Genomic DNA, 16,364 nt, shown 5'->3' with positions numbered 1-16,364 from the left:
AGATGCTGAAATTACTGATCCAGTTGTAATCTTGATAAACACATGAAAATATTGCTCCATTTGGCATCTTTATGGACAATTTAGAATTGAGGTTCTGCTACCGTATTTGTCAGCATGGCTGGAAGGAAAATAGAGGTGTTCCTGAATACAAAACACTGTTTGGAAATCGCTCCTGCAAACATGCACAGCTTTAACAAATTGCATCAGTTCCATTTCTACCATTTGTTCGTGATTTTGCATTTTCGCCTTTTTCCCTACATGGGGCAAATAGGCTCCTAATGATTTCCATAAAACCAAAAGAAAAAAAAATAATCACTTACAGCATTCAAAGCAAAGGAACTTTAATTATCTTCACGGATTAGGTCTGTCGAAGTCCAACAGCAAGCAAGAGACCTGCAGAGAAGAATCAATTTTCATTACCTGGTTCTCCCCAACTCACTACTTAAAGTACCATCAATAAAGAAGTGCAGAGAAGCCCATCCACAGCACACATTTCAAATTTACCAGCACATAAGCTTTCACTTAACTAGTTACATTACCCATGAATTCATGGCCTTGAGATGAATGGGTTATTGCTTTCAGTAATCTACTCAAAACACTTTTTAATAAATATATACTACAAAATATAAGAAGAGTAATTCCAAAGCACTGAGTGGAACCAAAGCTTCAATATTTCCCGTTAAATACTTTCTTACCTGCAGAAACTCTTAACTATTTTAAAGAACCACAGTTTCTAGTACTAAGAACTTTGTAAAATGACAATTTCACAGGGAATTACATATTTGTAACAGCAGAACACTGCTTTGGAAAAAAACATGCTTCAACAATGGGACAACCCAGCAGCTTCTGAGTAAAATTCAAGAACTACTAGGCCTACACGGTCATTTGGCATTCCACTGCCACAGCGCTGCAATCTCATCTCAAAGCGCTCAAGTGCCCTTCTGCAGGAAGGAGCAGAGGAATAACTTCTTGAATACCTGATTTGCAGCACCAGCCCTTGCTTTTAGAAGTTAGCTCCCAGAAGGCTGCAGAAAACTAGAAATGACTTCCTTGACAGTTGCTATTTTAACTGAAAACAAGCAATGCACAACAAACAGCGCTGCATAAATGTTCTACATTATATCAGACAAACAGCATCTGAGAATCTTCCCTTTTATACTATTTTTAAACATTTTAACAGTATGCCATATTGCTTTGGAGTTGCACCTTGCTGTTGTTGCTGGATGACTCACATTCAGTCCTAACAGGGGAATTCAGGCCTCTTCTCCACCTGCCTCTGTAACAGTTTAGTTGTCTGCGTTAGCTCACCCCCCCCTTCCACTGTGTATGGACATGTGGCTCTACAAGAAATTCCTGCTTTATCAAATATTTGATGGCACTATAAGAGAATCAAGGAGACAAATTCTCTGAAGTCAACGCTAATTCCTTTAGTTAGAAGTTAACTTCACTGAAGTTGAGAGAGGACCGTACTGGCTATCCAAAGACAAATGGATCAAGAATTACTCAGGTCATCTGCTACTCCACAAACTTTCATAAAACAAACTTGAAACAAAAGCCCTGAAGACACCCATGACAGAAGAACCTGGGTTGATTTATTGTGCCTTCCTGTGACAGACAGAAGTTTTTGAAAAATCTGATTTACAGATGCAGACATTTACAGAATTTAGATCAAAGACAACTATTGGCAAGGGTGAAAATCCAGAATTTTTTCAATTAAGAATATCATAACTTGGTCACATAATGGCTGACAACAGCTTGGGATACTTATTTTTTAGTATCTAATTTGGGCACCCGTAATTATTCACTGAAGGAATATAAATTGGAAAAATGTCAGTTCCAAGAATTAAAGCATTCAAAATTGCACTTTAGTTGTGATTGTAGGAGATGCTTTGTTTGCAGCCAAGGCCTTTGCATCCCTTCTTACAAGGCATCTGAGCAAAGCCTTTGCCATCCACCCACACAGCTCCCGCTGCCACCCATATTCTCAGCCTGCATCATTAGCAGCCAGTGCCCCTTTCCCTGGGCTCAGTGTTGCCCTGCTGCTGTTCAACCATGCCACAAAAACACATTCCTAACCCACTGCTTTGTCTGTCAGTCTTTTCTTCACATTCCCGTTCTGCCTCTCCCTTCCATTAAATACAGGACAACCTGCTTTCATTTGAGTCCCTCATAACCTCTCTCACCCTAATTGTCTTACCAGAGATGCAGAATTCTGCCTCTAATTTGCAAATTTATGTTCTTATTCATTATTGCACATATTCTTTATGCTTAGTCCTTGCCTTGATGCCTCAAGAATTTGAAGAACCAATCATTACCCCTAAAAAAAAAAAAAAGACTAAATTTCTCTTTTGCTGAACTAATAATCTGAACTAATAAATACAACAAATAAAAACACCTGGTAAGACTGATATGACGAGACAGCTTCTTTCAAAATGTTCACAGACAAATTTCTCATAGGAGATTGAAAACAAGGACCCAGAAGAGCAGATTCAACTTCAGTTAAAAGCCAGTGGTGAGCCCACTGAGGCCTTCCAGTTCTGGTAGAAGAACGGAGTGCTGACAAATACCTGGATGTTATTTTCATCCATCAGCTGAATTTTCTTTTCTAAATAGCAGATAGGAACTTTGAAGTATCTTAGATCAGTGCTGTAGAAAACCTCTTATTTAGCATTGTTAATTAACAGTTTGTAGATATGTCTGCAGTTAGTTATCCCAGTAGGACATTTATGATGCCCTTTCAGAAGTACATTGTCCTTTGCTGTTAACATGTGGCTAATATAATCGCCAAAGAGGAACGCAATTAACTTCTCCATGGGCTGAAATTTAAACCAGCAATTAATTCTATAATTCACTTAGCAGAGCATCAGGCACTTCCGCTCAGAAAGCTGTCCAAGTCTATTCAAAATACACCCTAGCTTGGGGAACACAAAATAATCGCAGTTACTGCACATCACGTTTAGTGATAAATATTGCTTATGGTCTAACCTTAACTTCTGCCTTGAAAATATAGAAGTCTTTAAAAGAAGTTATTCCATAGCAAACAACTTTCCTTTACATTGTGAGAAGCGTACAAAGAAGCACCGACATGCGATTACACTCCTAATATGTTTACTAGCTGGTGTAAGTTGGCTAAAGCCAATAATCTCCAACTTGCTGCGCGTTTTATACCAGCTACAGACCCGGTGTCTTGTCTTGTCTCAGAATACCAAGCGCTCGTTTTCACGCATCACATTGGCAATATTTCTGGTTATTCAAACACCACCGATGTAAACAGCTGCAGCCTGGAACACTGCTTGCATGGTGCTGTTTACGTTAGAATATAACCAAATGTAGCTTGATTTTAAAAATAAATAATGTGCTCCCTAAACCAATGTCTGAGGAAACACAGGCTTGTTTGTATTTGTCAGCACAGCCATACTTCCAAGCAAAACTCTGAGCACATGTTCACTTCTGTGTAGGACTGAACAAAACATTCTTGTATTGCTGCTCAATTGTTTATTTATAATAGATCAAACTTGTCCAAAAGAAATAGAAAATCCTATATTGAAATTATATTAAGATTTCAATATTCAGTGTTGCAAATTTCAAAACCAAATACAATTTGTTGTACGAAACCAGGTAGAAACCTGGTATTTCTAACATACCAGAAATTGTATATCACAAAGTTTAAAATGAAAAATGATGGGTAGGAGAAAGAAACAGGATTACCCACAAATGTCTGAGGCATAAAAATACAAAAATCTGATCTAAAGACCGATTAAATTAATAAAAGCAGTCAGAGGCAGGAACAGAGTTCAGAAATTTGAGGTAAAATAGCACTGAGGTACCTTAACCTTTATACCTTGGGTGTCCTGGAAAATTCCAATTTCTGAACAACAAAAAAATCACTGAGTATTTTCAGTCCACAATATATGTTTGTCTTTATGTAAATTTGTGTGGGTGGGCAGAAAAAATTGAAGCCACATATACATTATTTTCAAACAAGCTGCCAATGTTTGTTAGTTGCATCAGTCCCATGAACATGCAACATGCCATTGTCTCTGCACGCTGCACCTCCGCTTCCCACTGTGGCTAGAAGTGCAGGGCTAGGAACAGAAGCAACCGACGTTCTCATTTCCTCCTTCGGCACGGCACACCGGTCAGCTTTGATCGAGAGAAACAGTTCCATAATGAACCTACGAGATTGCCTCCTCACTTGTTTGCAATGAAAGAGTTAACATCCGTGACCCAAATATGGAGACCCATTTTAAACTTGCTGAAAATTGCTTTTTAATCCTAGCTCTCGAGGATTTCCTTTGAAACCATCTGCCACGCACGCTCAGTGCTCCTTTCCTGTATATATGCAGGATTACTAGAACATGGATTCTTTTGTGTAACTTAATACATTTCGGCGCATTAAAAAAATAGTTCTGATTTCAATTGTATACCAGAAAATGACTACAAGTCAAAGGCAGCGATAAGTTGAGAGCAAAGCCAGACAGCCGTGCGTACCTTATTTGCCGCAGTATTGACACTGCGATTCCAATTCGGCCAGACACCGCGCAGGATTTCAGCAAATAGCTCTGAGTCAATTAACTAATGTAACTCATGCACGCGCTTAAAATTAAGCTCAAGCATTTTCCAGGATGTGGAAGATTTAAGCATGCACCTTCCCAACTAGAAAGCAGACTGAAGACTTGAAGGTAGAATTAATGACACCATGATTAGAGAAGAGGAAAGATTTCTAAACGTTCTTCTCACATCTTTTGTCCAGTCTTTTTTATTTGGGATGAACATTTCTGCAGTTGTGCTTTTCTAGTACAAGTACTGAGAAAGTGATAAAGTCACAGTCCTAAACACACTGAACTTTAAAATTGATACTTATGATACAAATACTTCAGCGATCACCCAAACCAGGAAACAAACATACAACATACTGCTTCTTACCAGAGCAATCACAGCCAGAGCGCCTGAAACTAGCAAGCAGGCAGCAACATACATGTACATTTATAATCGACTTCTTGGGTCAATGCATAAAGTCAGAACTCAAAGTCCTAACAACAAAAAAAAAGAGCATTTTCAACATGAAATGCTTTTTAAAAAGTAGCAATTTGTCTGCAAGCATTTCAAGAATGGGAGATTAGGCAAGTTATTTGCATAGTTTTAATTGTGTAAGATGACACTAGCATTTCAGAAGACAGGCCATGGCCTGTAAGTGTCTTATCATTAGTCCTTTTCATGGTGAAGTCACCTACTACCTAATAAAAGTGAACAGCAAGACAGAATTCCACACCAGAACTTTCCCCTTCTCAGCAAAGGTAGATCTCCTTACCCTTAGATGCATTTTTCCTGCAAATGAGCAATCAGTGCTAGAAATTATTAATATACAGGAGATCTCCACATGCAGATGTTGGAAGAATGCAGAAAGAGAAAGCAAATCATTTTGTTTCAGCAATAACAGATGTTGGTGCATCATCCTGCAGACACGTTACTTTTAATACAAAGCAGCTCATAACATCAATGCCCAATCACCCGGTTATTTCAGTGTTTACATTTTAATGAGCTTCCTGCATGACTCTGTCCTTATAATTTTCCTTCTCTAATAGGCATATGAAATCAGTTTTGTCTTAAGCAACAGTGAACAGAAGTTCAGCTGCCTAAGATGGCTGCTAGGAGGTTCTTCAGAATGACGCTATCCTGTCATTTATTTCTGCACAAACCCAAAGCCATTCCCAAGCTCCTATGGCACTACTTGGGATTGGACTCAAGTGACTCAACAGCTTCATGTCCTTTTCGGCTGCTTGTAAGGCAAATAGTTCCTAAAAGGCTGTAACAGTGCCATGGCACTTGCAGACAGCTCAGTGCTACAGAAAACAAACAAAAATGCGTAACAGACAAATTTAAACCACCTTTGTCTGGCTAAGGGACAGACTAAATGGCGCCTGAGCCACACTCCAGCTTGGGATAGACAATCCACACAGCACCTTATTTTCTTTCCACTCCCTTAAGCCCAGCCAATGATGTTGAGACAACAGAAAGCCATCAGGGACTGAGTGAGGCCACTGTTGTGGCTGCAGAGTAGAAAATGCAAGAAATGCGTGCTTAGCTCCTGCCTCTTGTTCTCACCAAGTCCATCTCTCCACGCATAGCACCAAGAGACAGAAAGGCACACGCACAAACCTACACAGTGCCACACACAAGCAGGGCAAGGGCCGCAGGAGTTGAGCGTGAGAGGGCCCAGCACTCATCCTGCACACGGAGCTGTTGCTGGAGCAGCCGAGTGCTCCCCTGCGAAGGGGCAGGAAGCCACGCAACCACCAAGTAGTTAACAGAAGTTAGCCGGAAAAGCTTGCATGAGGCAGATGGGAAAATTCGGATGCTGATAAATCCTCTGGAATCTGCTGAGCTGCACAGCCACACAGAGGCAAATCGGGCTGGGACAAGAGCCCCCTCTTTTTGCTGACATGCACTGGTTCGCAGCGCTGCCACAGTGCCTTCCCAGCCACAGCTGTCAGCGCAGATACAGTTTCCCTTCAGATGCACACACTTCTTTTCAAGGCCACAGACTGCTACTGTATCACCTCAGGGTCTCATTTACAGACTCTTTCAGTCCCACTTCCCTTTATAGCGAATTAAATTGATTGTCATTAGGAGCACAGGGAAAAAGAAAAGCTACCAGCAGCCTTTAGACAGCTGCAATGAGAAGCGCGGTACCGCAGCCAGCACCAGCAGTGCAGCAGGCACACACCCCATGGATGTGATATGGGCTCGCAATCTGAGCACCCTATCACTCTTGTCTTCAGCATTGGTATTTTTGGAAGAAATATGCTTAGCAGGGTATAATATGGCTCCTTGTTAACACTACATGAACTCCACAAGCAGCTAACTTCCCAGAAGGACCTGGCCGAAGGTAAAGTTGCCCCCATCGCTCTTCATACAAACATGTAAATGTGCAAGTTTAATTGCTGCCACGTAAAATATATTTTTAAAACATAAATCCTCCCTCTACAACACCATCCCTCCCCACCCTACCCCCAACAGGCAGAAGTGGCTACAAGACAGCTTTCTGAAGACTGACTGGTGCACCAAGGCCACAAAAATTAGTGATCCGGAACTAATTAACATAAACCTCCTGAGGGAAGTATTGCTGCTGGTTATCTTGATATGAGAAATTCAGTTCAGAAGGATAAGCTGGACAGACAGCTGAAAAGCTTTAGTTCTTCCAGTAGGAAATGAATTGATTTGGTGAAGGAAAGCCCTTAATGTGATACTATCATGACAAAAGTACAATCATGGAAAGAATTAAAAATCTTAGAGTAAGTTAAAAAACATTTTTCTGCAAGTAATACTAATTATTTCCAGTCTTTCATAAAAGGTGAAAAAAAACAAAGACATTGAATATTTCTCCTCTTTAAACTTAGGACATGTATGGTTAGGAAGCTACAAAGCACCCATATTCCTCAGTTATCAATTCTGGTTTTGCATCTGGTACTTTCACTTTTCAATTCCCCCCTTCCACTGAGTCTGAGGGGGGAAAAAAAAAGGTATGCAGGTATTCACAGACCTGTCGAAGATTGTCTTCACATTCCTGGCAAAAACACCTCTTTTTATCAAGTCTATCAAATGCAGAAGACGTATTCCTCGCTGCATATCATAATTATCCTTGCATAAATACAAAGCACCTCCAATTAAAGGAAGGTTGACAAAGAATCTTGGTTCTGAAATTAAAACAAACATGGAGGCCCGCTTGGAAGAGGCAACCCCAGCTTACACGGGCTGAGGATTTGGCTTCACACAGCCCATTCCAAATGAACCTTGTGGACCAAAGTTTACTGTCAGACATATGGACGTAGGTCTGTAGACAACATGAAACTTGTTTTTCTGTATCCATAATGATCTAATAAAGCACAGGCTCTGAGTTGCACCAATTATAACAAATCTCCTATGCAAACAAGTTTAATTAGCATTACATGACTGCAGTTTATAGGAGTCACATTCCAAAGACAACGCTGGAATGAAATGTCACGAACCAGGCTGCAAGTTTGTCGTTTCCTATTATTTTCCAGATGTTTTGGCCTTGTACATATTCCGTCTTGACATTTATGTATGACAAAGAGATACAGTAAGACTTGCAAGACCGCAGGGAATAACCACTTCTTCGTACCTCAGTGAAAGAACAGGCTGTTTAAGCTACATTCTCAAAATTGCCCTGCTGCAATGGATAGGTGTGCCTGCTACAAGGACCTCAATGTAAAGATTACTGGTTTTAAGTGTTTCCATAACACGCTGGTCTGTTTTGATATGGAATGAACACGGTCTACTACAACACTTCAGGAACTCTGGCGTGGTGAAGGATTTTTGAGCCATTCTGCTAGACAAGATTAGTCATTACATGAACAAGCATGAAGAAGTGATCCAAACTCAAAATGAAAGAGAAAAAAAAAAAAAACAGAACACGCTGGACTTTGTGCTATCATTAGAAAGGCAGAATAAACAAAACTAAGTGATATTTACTGAGGCATCATCATCTGCAAGAACTTAACAACCTACAGGTTTAATCTCCTGCCCAGCACTCACTGAATCTGACCTGCAGTGTGTTGGGTCAAAACACGGCTATTCTGACTCAGCGAGTTTTAGCGTGCACTTTGCTTTGGTACAGCTGAGTGCAGGACGAGAAATAACTGTGACTGTTTGCCATGATGTTGTAAACAAAATGCTTAGCAAAAGGCATATGAACATCAAAAGGCATACCATCAATTCCATTGTTTTCTTCACCTTATTGTCACTGGAATCAATGACAGAACAAAAGCTAATCTTGGGACAAGCGGATAGATTAATTTATTAATTTCCAATTTTGTAGGGAGGGAAAAGATTTCAAAGACAAAAACTCCAAAATATTGTTCTTCACAAAAGAAAAGACTAATACACATCAACATATACTATTACTTTGCTGTAAACACATTGTGTGCACATGCAACATTGCATTAAAACACATTGCTCCTAACATACAGCGCAGTATTTACCTGGCTAGCCCAAACCCCTCAAATTCGCAGGCACTAACGCTATCTGACACTTTAATGGCTTCAGTAGTAGGTTTTATGAATAAAATATTAACAGGGTGTTACAGAATACTGAAGAATGTATCTACAGAGTTGTATACTGAGGTATGTGTGGGCTTGTCAAACACCCACATTATAAATTATCAATAGTGCAGCTCAGAGTACCCCTTTTGTGCATCAGGAAATCTATGCAAGCATTTTATTATGCTTTGTTCCATTTAATGTTACTTTTCCTGCATCAAGCAGCCATAAGAAAAAGAACTATACACATGTGCTGAAGGACATTTATGGACAACACTCAGCCATGAAATGAAAAAGACTCATTCTACCACACAGAATCCTGTTTTCACAACTAGCTCCTGTGGCACAAAAACCCAGCCTGTCTGGAACTGGACTACAGCATTTTACACAGTACAATGCAACGCCATTTTTTGTGAAGAATTTTCAACTTGAAACACTGTTGAGGAGCACCAGGAAGTTGAACAGGATGATTACACATCGTCTCCCACTACCTGCCCTTATGCGGAGTGCTGTCAAAAAGATGATACTTCTACAAAACAAGTGGCAAATGCAAGGGGAGAGCGAGTCTCCCAAGAGTCAGGAGGAAGTGCAGTAGATTTTCAGTGTACAGCATTTATTTTTAAATGTAGTTTAAATGGGGATAGCTAAGTGTCCAACAAATACAGACACTGGGTTCTGTGTTTGATACTCCAAAAGCAGGCTTGCTACTGCTCTACAGCACTCGTACTGTGAATAAAATCGCAAGGGACAGATGCACGTCCCCATGAATAACTATCTTCACCAGTAAGAGGTTAGAATCGATCTGTCATGTTTCATCAGCAGCAGTCGCCAATTGCATTTCTCCATGCATCGCTGGGGATGAGGATGACAAATTAGTTACAACCAAACGAGGTTTTGGCAGGATCTAGAGCAGGGCTTCCACCTGCCTTGTTCAAGGAGCTATGGTTAGATTTTGCCAAGTCTCTCCTCAAGCAGCTCAGCTCACTGGACTACTCACAGTGAGCACTACTACTCACAAAGCCCTCCTGCCCAAAGCTGTGCACCAGCCCTAACGAGCTCCCCTCAGCTGACTTATGCTTCTCACACAGAGGCATTAAATGACAAGGAAGCACTGCCTTAACAAGGTGCATAATGTGCTCGTTCTGCAGCTGTGTTCTATGTCGAAGTGATTCACACAATTAATATTTAACACTACTTCATGTAACAGGTTTCTACCTCGGATCTGTACTGAGGAAACAAAAGTTCTAGTAGAGACTTTCAGCACTTTGTTTTTGTCTGCCAATTGCACATTTCCTTAATGTTCTTTTAAAAGTTTATTTCCCTTAAACATACCTCAGCACGAATCAGTTTTGATCTTGTCCCCCTTACCCTCCATAGCACAAAGTACCTAAAACGCAGCTGAGCTGACAAATTTAAGCTTCACAGCATGACAGAGCCCAAGGACGCCAATAAATGGGTTTATAAACTCAGTGTAGAAGGATGATATGTTTGTTAGGGTGGGTCCTTCAACACTGGCACCTGACATAATTCTTTATGGACACGTAAGAGAAATGTATCCCTTCAGCTGCTATCTCACCAGTCTCCCACTGCAATGAAAAGAGCTGGTTCAACTTCAAAGGGGAAAGAAAAAAGGGGGAAGGGATAACGTGGTTGTGACACTTAGCCAAACCAAAAAAAAATGTGGGTCTCACATTTTACAGGCATGGGAATTGGGAATTATGGCTTGCAGTCGTCCAGTCAAAAGCTGTCAGGAAAATCACCGCCAATGCCGGGACTGTAACCCTGCTAACGTCCTTTGCGCTCACTGCTGAAAATCCATCTGTATGACAGTACCTAACAGAACTTTTAAAGTATTTCTAGGACAAGACATTTGTGTCCAACTAAAAAGTAACCTTGGATTTGATTCACCAGAACTACTAGGAAAAGATTTTGACAACAGGAAGTCAGTAGCTAGATAAAAGTATGGGGAAAATGTCTTTGTGCTTACAGTGTTCTGGTTCAGGCAGTAAACCCCGCTCTTCAAACAGCAGATGTATGAGTTACCCTTCACCACTTCATGGCTACACATAAACCAGCAGCCGGATTGGAGGCTGCCTGAGCTGGTACATCTGCTCCCAGAGGTCTAGAGACTGGGTCTAGGTCTGAATTATTCCCCACCCACTGGGAAAACACACACGTAAGCATTAAACGCTTCCCTTCAGCAGCTTCTCTCTTTAGGCTCCATATAGGCACCAAAAAGAAATGCTGAGGTGATGTCCAGACACATCTGAACTAGACTCCTTCAGACAGCAACCCAACCTGCCTCTTTACCCTTCATCGCTAAGGAGCCTGCAGAGATTAGGCACCAAACTGCACACCTATGGACACCTCTCACCACGCTGCCGTCACAGAACTCTCAGTTTATCCTAGGAAAAGGTTGACCTTTTCCACATCACCAAACACTTGGTTTATGACCATAAATTCACCAATAGTCCGGCAGCCAAAACAAGACAGAGGATTTCTTCTTTCCTTCCCAGCATCACAGCTGAAAATAATAGACTTTCAGCAAATACATCCATAGAAATTGAACTCTACTGAAAATTGTTTCAAGACATGCGATCCAATTAGCTCAGCATGGCACCTAACTTCAGAAGAAAAATGAAAGGAAGACACTGTTTTTCTTTAGCTTTGACTAATGCCACTGATAAATTGATTGGCAAATGCATTTAGAATCTAGATTTCAGCGCAATAATGCTTCTTAGGATGTTGCAAAATTTCTCCAAGTAGTAAAATTGAGCCATAACAGCAATAAGAATTCAGACTGAAAACGTGCAGGAGGATTTCAGAAGACTTCCAGGCCTCACACCACTTTCCTATGCCTGGACCCTGCTATTATAAGAAGGGTGTAAACTAAACCTACCTTTTTTATATACACAAAGTTTGTGTTTTGAAAGCAAACACGGTAGCAAAACTCCACTACAATTCCAGGCTGCAACAGCAGCTATCAACATCTATGAACAGACTAAAAAAGTTTTAACAATCTTAATTCCTGCAACTTTTCTTGCCCACTTCATCTGAAGACGAGGAGCACCCAAACCCACTCTTATAAACATTTTGCGCTTAAGTTTTAGGAACTGAGCCAGCCTGGCACGTTTAGGCTCCTTTCTTCCAGGCCGTACAGGTGATTTTGGTCACGTTTTGGAGGGGAGCTCAGGGGAGGCACGGCAGGAGGGGGCACGGCACCAGCGCACTTGGAGCAGCGCAGCTCGCCCGCAGCAGGAGCACACACACGGACACACGGATACAGACACCCACACACACACGGACACACGGATACACACACCCACACACACACACACAGGAGCTCAGTGCCCGTCATTTACCCCCTGTGGAGGCCCCGTGAGGCCCCTGCCTGAGCTCGCCGGGGTTCTGCCTATAAGCTCTGCGCTGCAGGGAGCGATCCCGGCACGAGGCCGCCGAGCCCCGCGCCGCCCCTCACCAACACCGACTGCGGCGCTGAGGCGGCGGCGGGGCGGGAAGCGGCCGGCGCCTGAGGGGGCCCTGAGGGGGCCCTGCGCGGCCCGGCCCGGGGCTGCTCAGCCCCGCCGCGGCAACGGAGCCGCTCCGCTGGGCCCCGGGGGCACGGGGACGGGCCGGGGACGAGCCCAGCCCCGCCGCGAGGCGCCCTGAGGCGGCCCGGCCGTGCGCGGGAAGCGGCTCCGGGCCCGCGGGCAGCGCCTGAGGCACGGGGCCGCCCCTCCCCCTCCGCGCCCGCCGCGACCTCCGCGCCCCGCCGCGTCCTCAGCTGACCCCGCCCCCCCGGCGCCATTGGCCCCTCCCGCCGCCCGTCAGCGGCTCCCCCGCCTCCCATTGGCCGCTGCCCACCTGCGGCCGGCCGCCCCGGAGGCTTCCCCGGCCGCCGCCCGACGCCTCGCGCTGCCATTCGCTGAACGCGGCCCCTCGGCCGGCGCCGCCGCCGGGCACTGGCTGGCAGAGCTGTCAGTCACGGCGCCGCCCGGCCCCCCGGCTCCATTGGCCCAGTAACCCCTTTTCGGGCTTTCGCCTCCCCTCATTGGCTCACGGCGGCGGATAGGGAGCCGCGGTTGGGCGAAAAGCAGGTCTCGGGGGCGGGACGCGGCCCGGGCCGAGAGCCGATTGGCCGGCGGCCCGGAGCGGCGCCACGCGATTGGCGGCGGAGGCGGGGGAGGGCGGGGCCGCCCGGGGTGAGGGTTGTATGAGGTGAGGGAATCTCGCGGGGTCTCGCCAGCGCCGGGCGCGGAGGCGCGCGGTGATTGGGCGGCGGGGGTCACGGGGGCGGGACTGAGTCAGGGAGTCTCCGCGGCGGCCGAGCCCTATGGGCCGGCCGAGCCGGGTCCCGCTCGGTGATTGGGTGGGGGCGGCTCTCGCGGAGCCTGGCGGGCCGGGTCCCATTGGCTGCGGCCGGGCGTCGGGCGCGCGCCCCGCATGGGGGCGGGGGGGGGCCCGGCGGGGGGAGGGCAGGCCGGCTGCGCGTGCCCGCGGTGCGCTGCGCGCTGGGGCTCCGGCGGGAGGTGAGTGCGGGGCTGCCGGGGGGGGGGGGAGGAGGAAGAGGAGGAGGGGAGGGGGGGGCGGAGCGGCGCCCCCCGCCCCCACCGTGCACCGGGGGCCCCCCCCGCACGCCCCCGGCCCCCGCCCCGCCCCGCCGGGCCGGGCCGTGCTGTCAGGGCGCCGCCGCCGCCCCCCCCCCGGCGCCCCCCGGCCGGCCCCTGACGCCCGGCGCTGTGTGTGTGGTGTCTGTGTCTGTGTCTGTCTGTCTCTGTCCGTGTCCGTGTGTCCGTTGCAGGCCTTCGAGGAAAAAGTTGCGAAGTGGCGAGCGGCCCGCCCGCGGCAGGTGCCCGGCCGGAGGCAGCGATGTAGGAGGCGCGGGAGGCCCGCGGAGATAAGTGGGGATGTGGGCATGGCGCGGGTAGGCTGGGCACGGCGCGCAGCGGCTCCCAGGGCAGCGGCTCCCAGCCCAACCCCCGCGGGGAAGGGGCGCCCAGCGCGGCTTCTTTAAAAAAAATATTAAAAAAAAATAATAATAATTAAAAAAAAATAAAGACGTGCGGACAAAGCAGACCCGCCCCGGCCCGCTGCCCGAGGATGGAGCTCCAGTAGCCGGCCGGGGGGCTGAGGGGGTCGCTGGGGCCCGCCCGCACATGAGGACCCCGCGAGCGCCCGGCGGCAGCAGGAGATAAGGCCCGAGGGGCTCCATGTGCCGCCGGGTGGGCCGCGCGTGCTGAGAGCCAGCTCGTGGCGAAGTGTGGCGAAGCTCGGTGTTACGGCCCAATGACAGCCTGACCCAGTTGTCGTCCACGCCGGGGGCATTTGGTTGAATGTCTCTTTGCGGCGCGACGGCCAACGCAAAAATGATGGCGGCTTACAATGGCGGTACGTCTGCGGCGGCGGCAGGTCACCACCACCACCATCACCACCACCTTCCTCACCTCCCTCCTCCTCACCTCCATCACCACCACCACCCGCAGCATCACTTGCATCCCGGCTCTGCGGCTGCGGTACACCCCGTACAGCAGCATGCCTCTTCGGCGGCTGCGGCCGCGGCGGCTGCGGCCGCGGCCGCGGCGATGTTAAACCCAGGGCAGCAGCAGCCATATTTCCCATCACCGGCACCGGGTCAGGCCCCTGGACCAGCTGCAGCAGCCCCAGCTCAGGTACAAGCTGCAGCAGCTGCTGCAGTTAAAGCGCACCATCATCAGCACTCACAACATCCACAACAGCAACTGGATATTGAGCCGGACAGACCTATTGGATATGGAGCCTTTGGTGTTGTCTGGTGAGTAGCGAAAAAAAATGAACCAATCTTTCCATTTTTATTTTTAACCAAATCATAATTCATTCTTGGTTTTGCCATTTGATCCAGAATACAAGAAGGGTGCTTACCACAGAGTTTTTGTGCTGGTTCTTCTCTCTTCTTAGAAAGTTGGCTTCACTTGTTTCCCTTGGCAGAGCGAGGCGTAGAGTGGTGGAGAGCAACCTCCCGTTAGCAGGCCACACCACCAGGCTTCTTTAAGACAGACGCAGCGTGTTTACATGCCTTCCCTGCACTTAATTAGAATATGTATTCTGTTTAGCTAAGCTGTACTTCCTAAAATTTCAGGTTAACAAATGAGTATTAGAATGTATGTTTTGATCTGACACAAGAGCTGGAAATTGAAAGCGTATGAAAATGTCTTCCTCCTTCAGTCACCTGTCAAGATCTTTGTCTAGGAGCTGCCTGACCTGCAGTGGTATGCTATGTGCTGCCTACAACAGAATATCTGAACTTTGCTCTCCTCTCATAAATGTAAATGGGATTTTCTGTCTCCTGTACTCCTGCCTACAGCTCTTTTATTCCCCCAGCTGCTGTTTCAGAGGATTTTGTCAGTGGATCGTAATCTCTTCTAATATATTTTGTGACCACCTTAATGTAATGTATGCAATTATTGCCCTTCAGGATCACTGAAGCGAAGCTAGAGTGATTTTTGAGTAGCTTTTTATAAGCCGTTGCCAGTTTTACCCTGTTCTGCAAAGCTCTGTGGGACCGCAGGAGATGCCTGGGTTTTGTTTTTGAGAGCAAGCGACTGCAGCACGCTTCCTGTGCAGGGAACACCGAGTCTGAAGTGGGTAACTGTGGCGCGTCCCTGCAGAGCTTGCCTCGGCGCTCGGTCGGTGTGACTTTGTGTTGCTTGAGGAGTTCTGCTTCAGGGACTGCCCGTGCTCGGGTTGCACCGAGGCAGCAGTGCCGTGCGCCTGGGGTCGTGGCCGCAGAGAGCTTCGCGGTACGGGGCTGGGAGCTCGGCAGGGCAGGTTCTCGCCCCTGCCCTGGCACGGGTCACAGCAGTGTTTGCAATAAACCATCTTGTCTAGGAGCTGGGCGCAGCTTGGTGTTACAGCTGATCCTGTGCCCCGAACGCAGCAGGTCCAGGAAGTTCAGCTCAACGCCGACTTCTCGAAGTCGGGGGGTGCTGTTGTGCAGCCGGCGCTGCGCTGCTCTCGCTGCGATAGCGTACAGAAGTCTATGAAAGAACCAAAACTGAGAAGAAATCTTTAAAATATGTATCTAAAGATTATTTCCATCTGTTTGTGTGTTTATTTCTGGATAAAGTGTTTTCTTCTCTTTAATCTCAATTGTTACAGGCTGGCTTAAATGTAGGCTGTTATGTAAGATCAGACCTCGTTATCGTTAGGTTCTAACATTTTGTTTACCTCTACATATTTCCTAGGAATCTTTATTTTTCTCGGTTTTATTTGCCAAAAAAAGATCTTTGCCAAGAGAGATCTCTTTTGTAATATTCAGTAGAATAAAAG

General features: G+C 46.4%; 2 protein-coding genes across 9 annotated transcripts in view; one reads left to right on the top strand and one right to left on the bottom strand.

Moving 5' to 3' along the window:
• Positions 1-13,052, bottom strand: part of LYRM9 (LYR motif containing 9) — a 34,522-nt gene extending 21,470 nt beyond the window's left edge. For 2 of the 7 annotated variants that reach the window (XM_068656013.1, XM_068656012.1), the window contains exons 1-2: positions 12,422-12,843; positions 321-393 (exon numbers count right to left, since the gene is read on the bottom strand). The gene's annotated coding sequence lies outside the window, so the exon portion shown is untranslated. Of the gene's footprint in view, positions 1-320; positions 394-2,197; positions 2,318-5,311; positions 6,108-12,421; positions 12,844-12,923 lie in introns of those variants that run through there. The other 5 variants (XM_068656014.1, XM_068656010.1, XM_068656009.1 and 2 more) reach the window with 5 other exon arrangements.
• A 387-nt stretch (positions 13,053-13,439) lies between these two features.
• The window catches only part of NLK (nemo like kinase), a 46,871-nt gene continuing 43,946 nt past the window's right edge, over positions 13,440-16,364 (top strand). For both annotated transcript variants that reach the window (XM_068655999.1, XM_068656000.1), the window contains exons 1-2: positions 13,440-13,588; positions 13,861-14,850. In XM_068655999.1, coding sequence (XP_068512100.1) covers positions 14,393-14,850 — 458 coding nt within the window. In that variant the 5' untranslated portion in view covers positions 13,440-13,588; positions 13,861-14,392. The remainder of the gene's footprint in view (positions 13,589-13,860; positions 14,851-16,364) is intronic.

This window comes from Anas acuta, chromosome 19, assembly GCF_963932015.1.
Source record: "Anas acuta chromosome 19, bAnaAcu1.1, whole genome shotgun sequence".
NCBI lineage: Eukaryota > Metazoa > Chordata > Aves > Anseriformes > Anatidae > Anas > Anas acuta.
The sequence above is the reverse complement of the archived record's forward strand: the minus strand, read 5'-3'. Positions and strand labels throughout refer to the sequence as shown.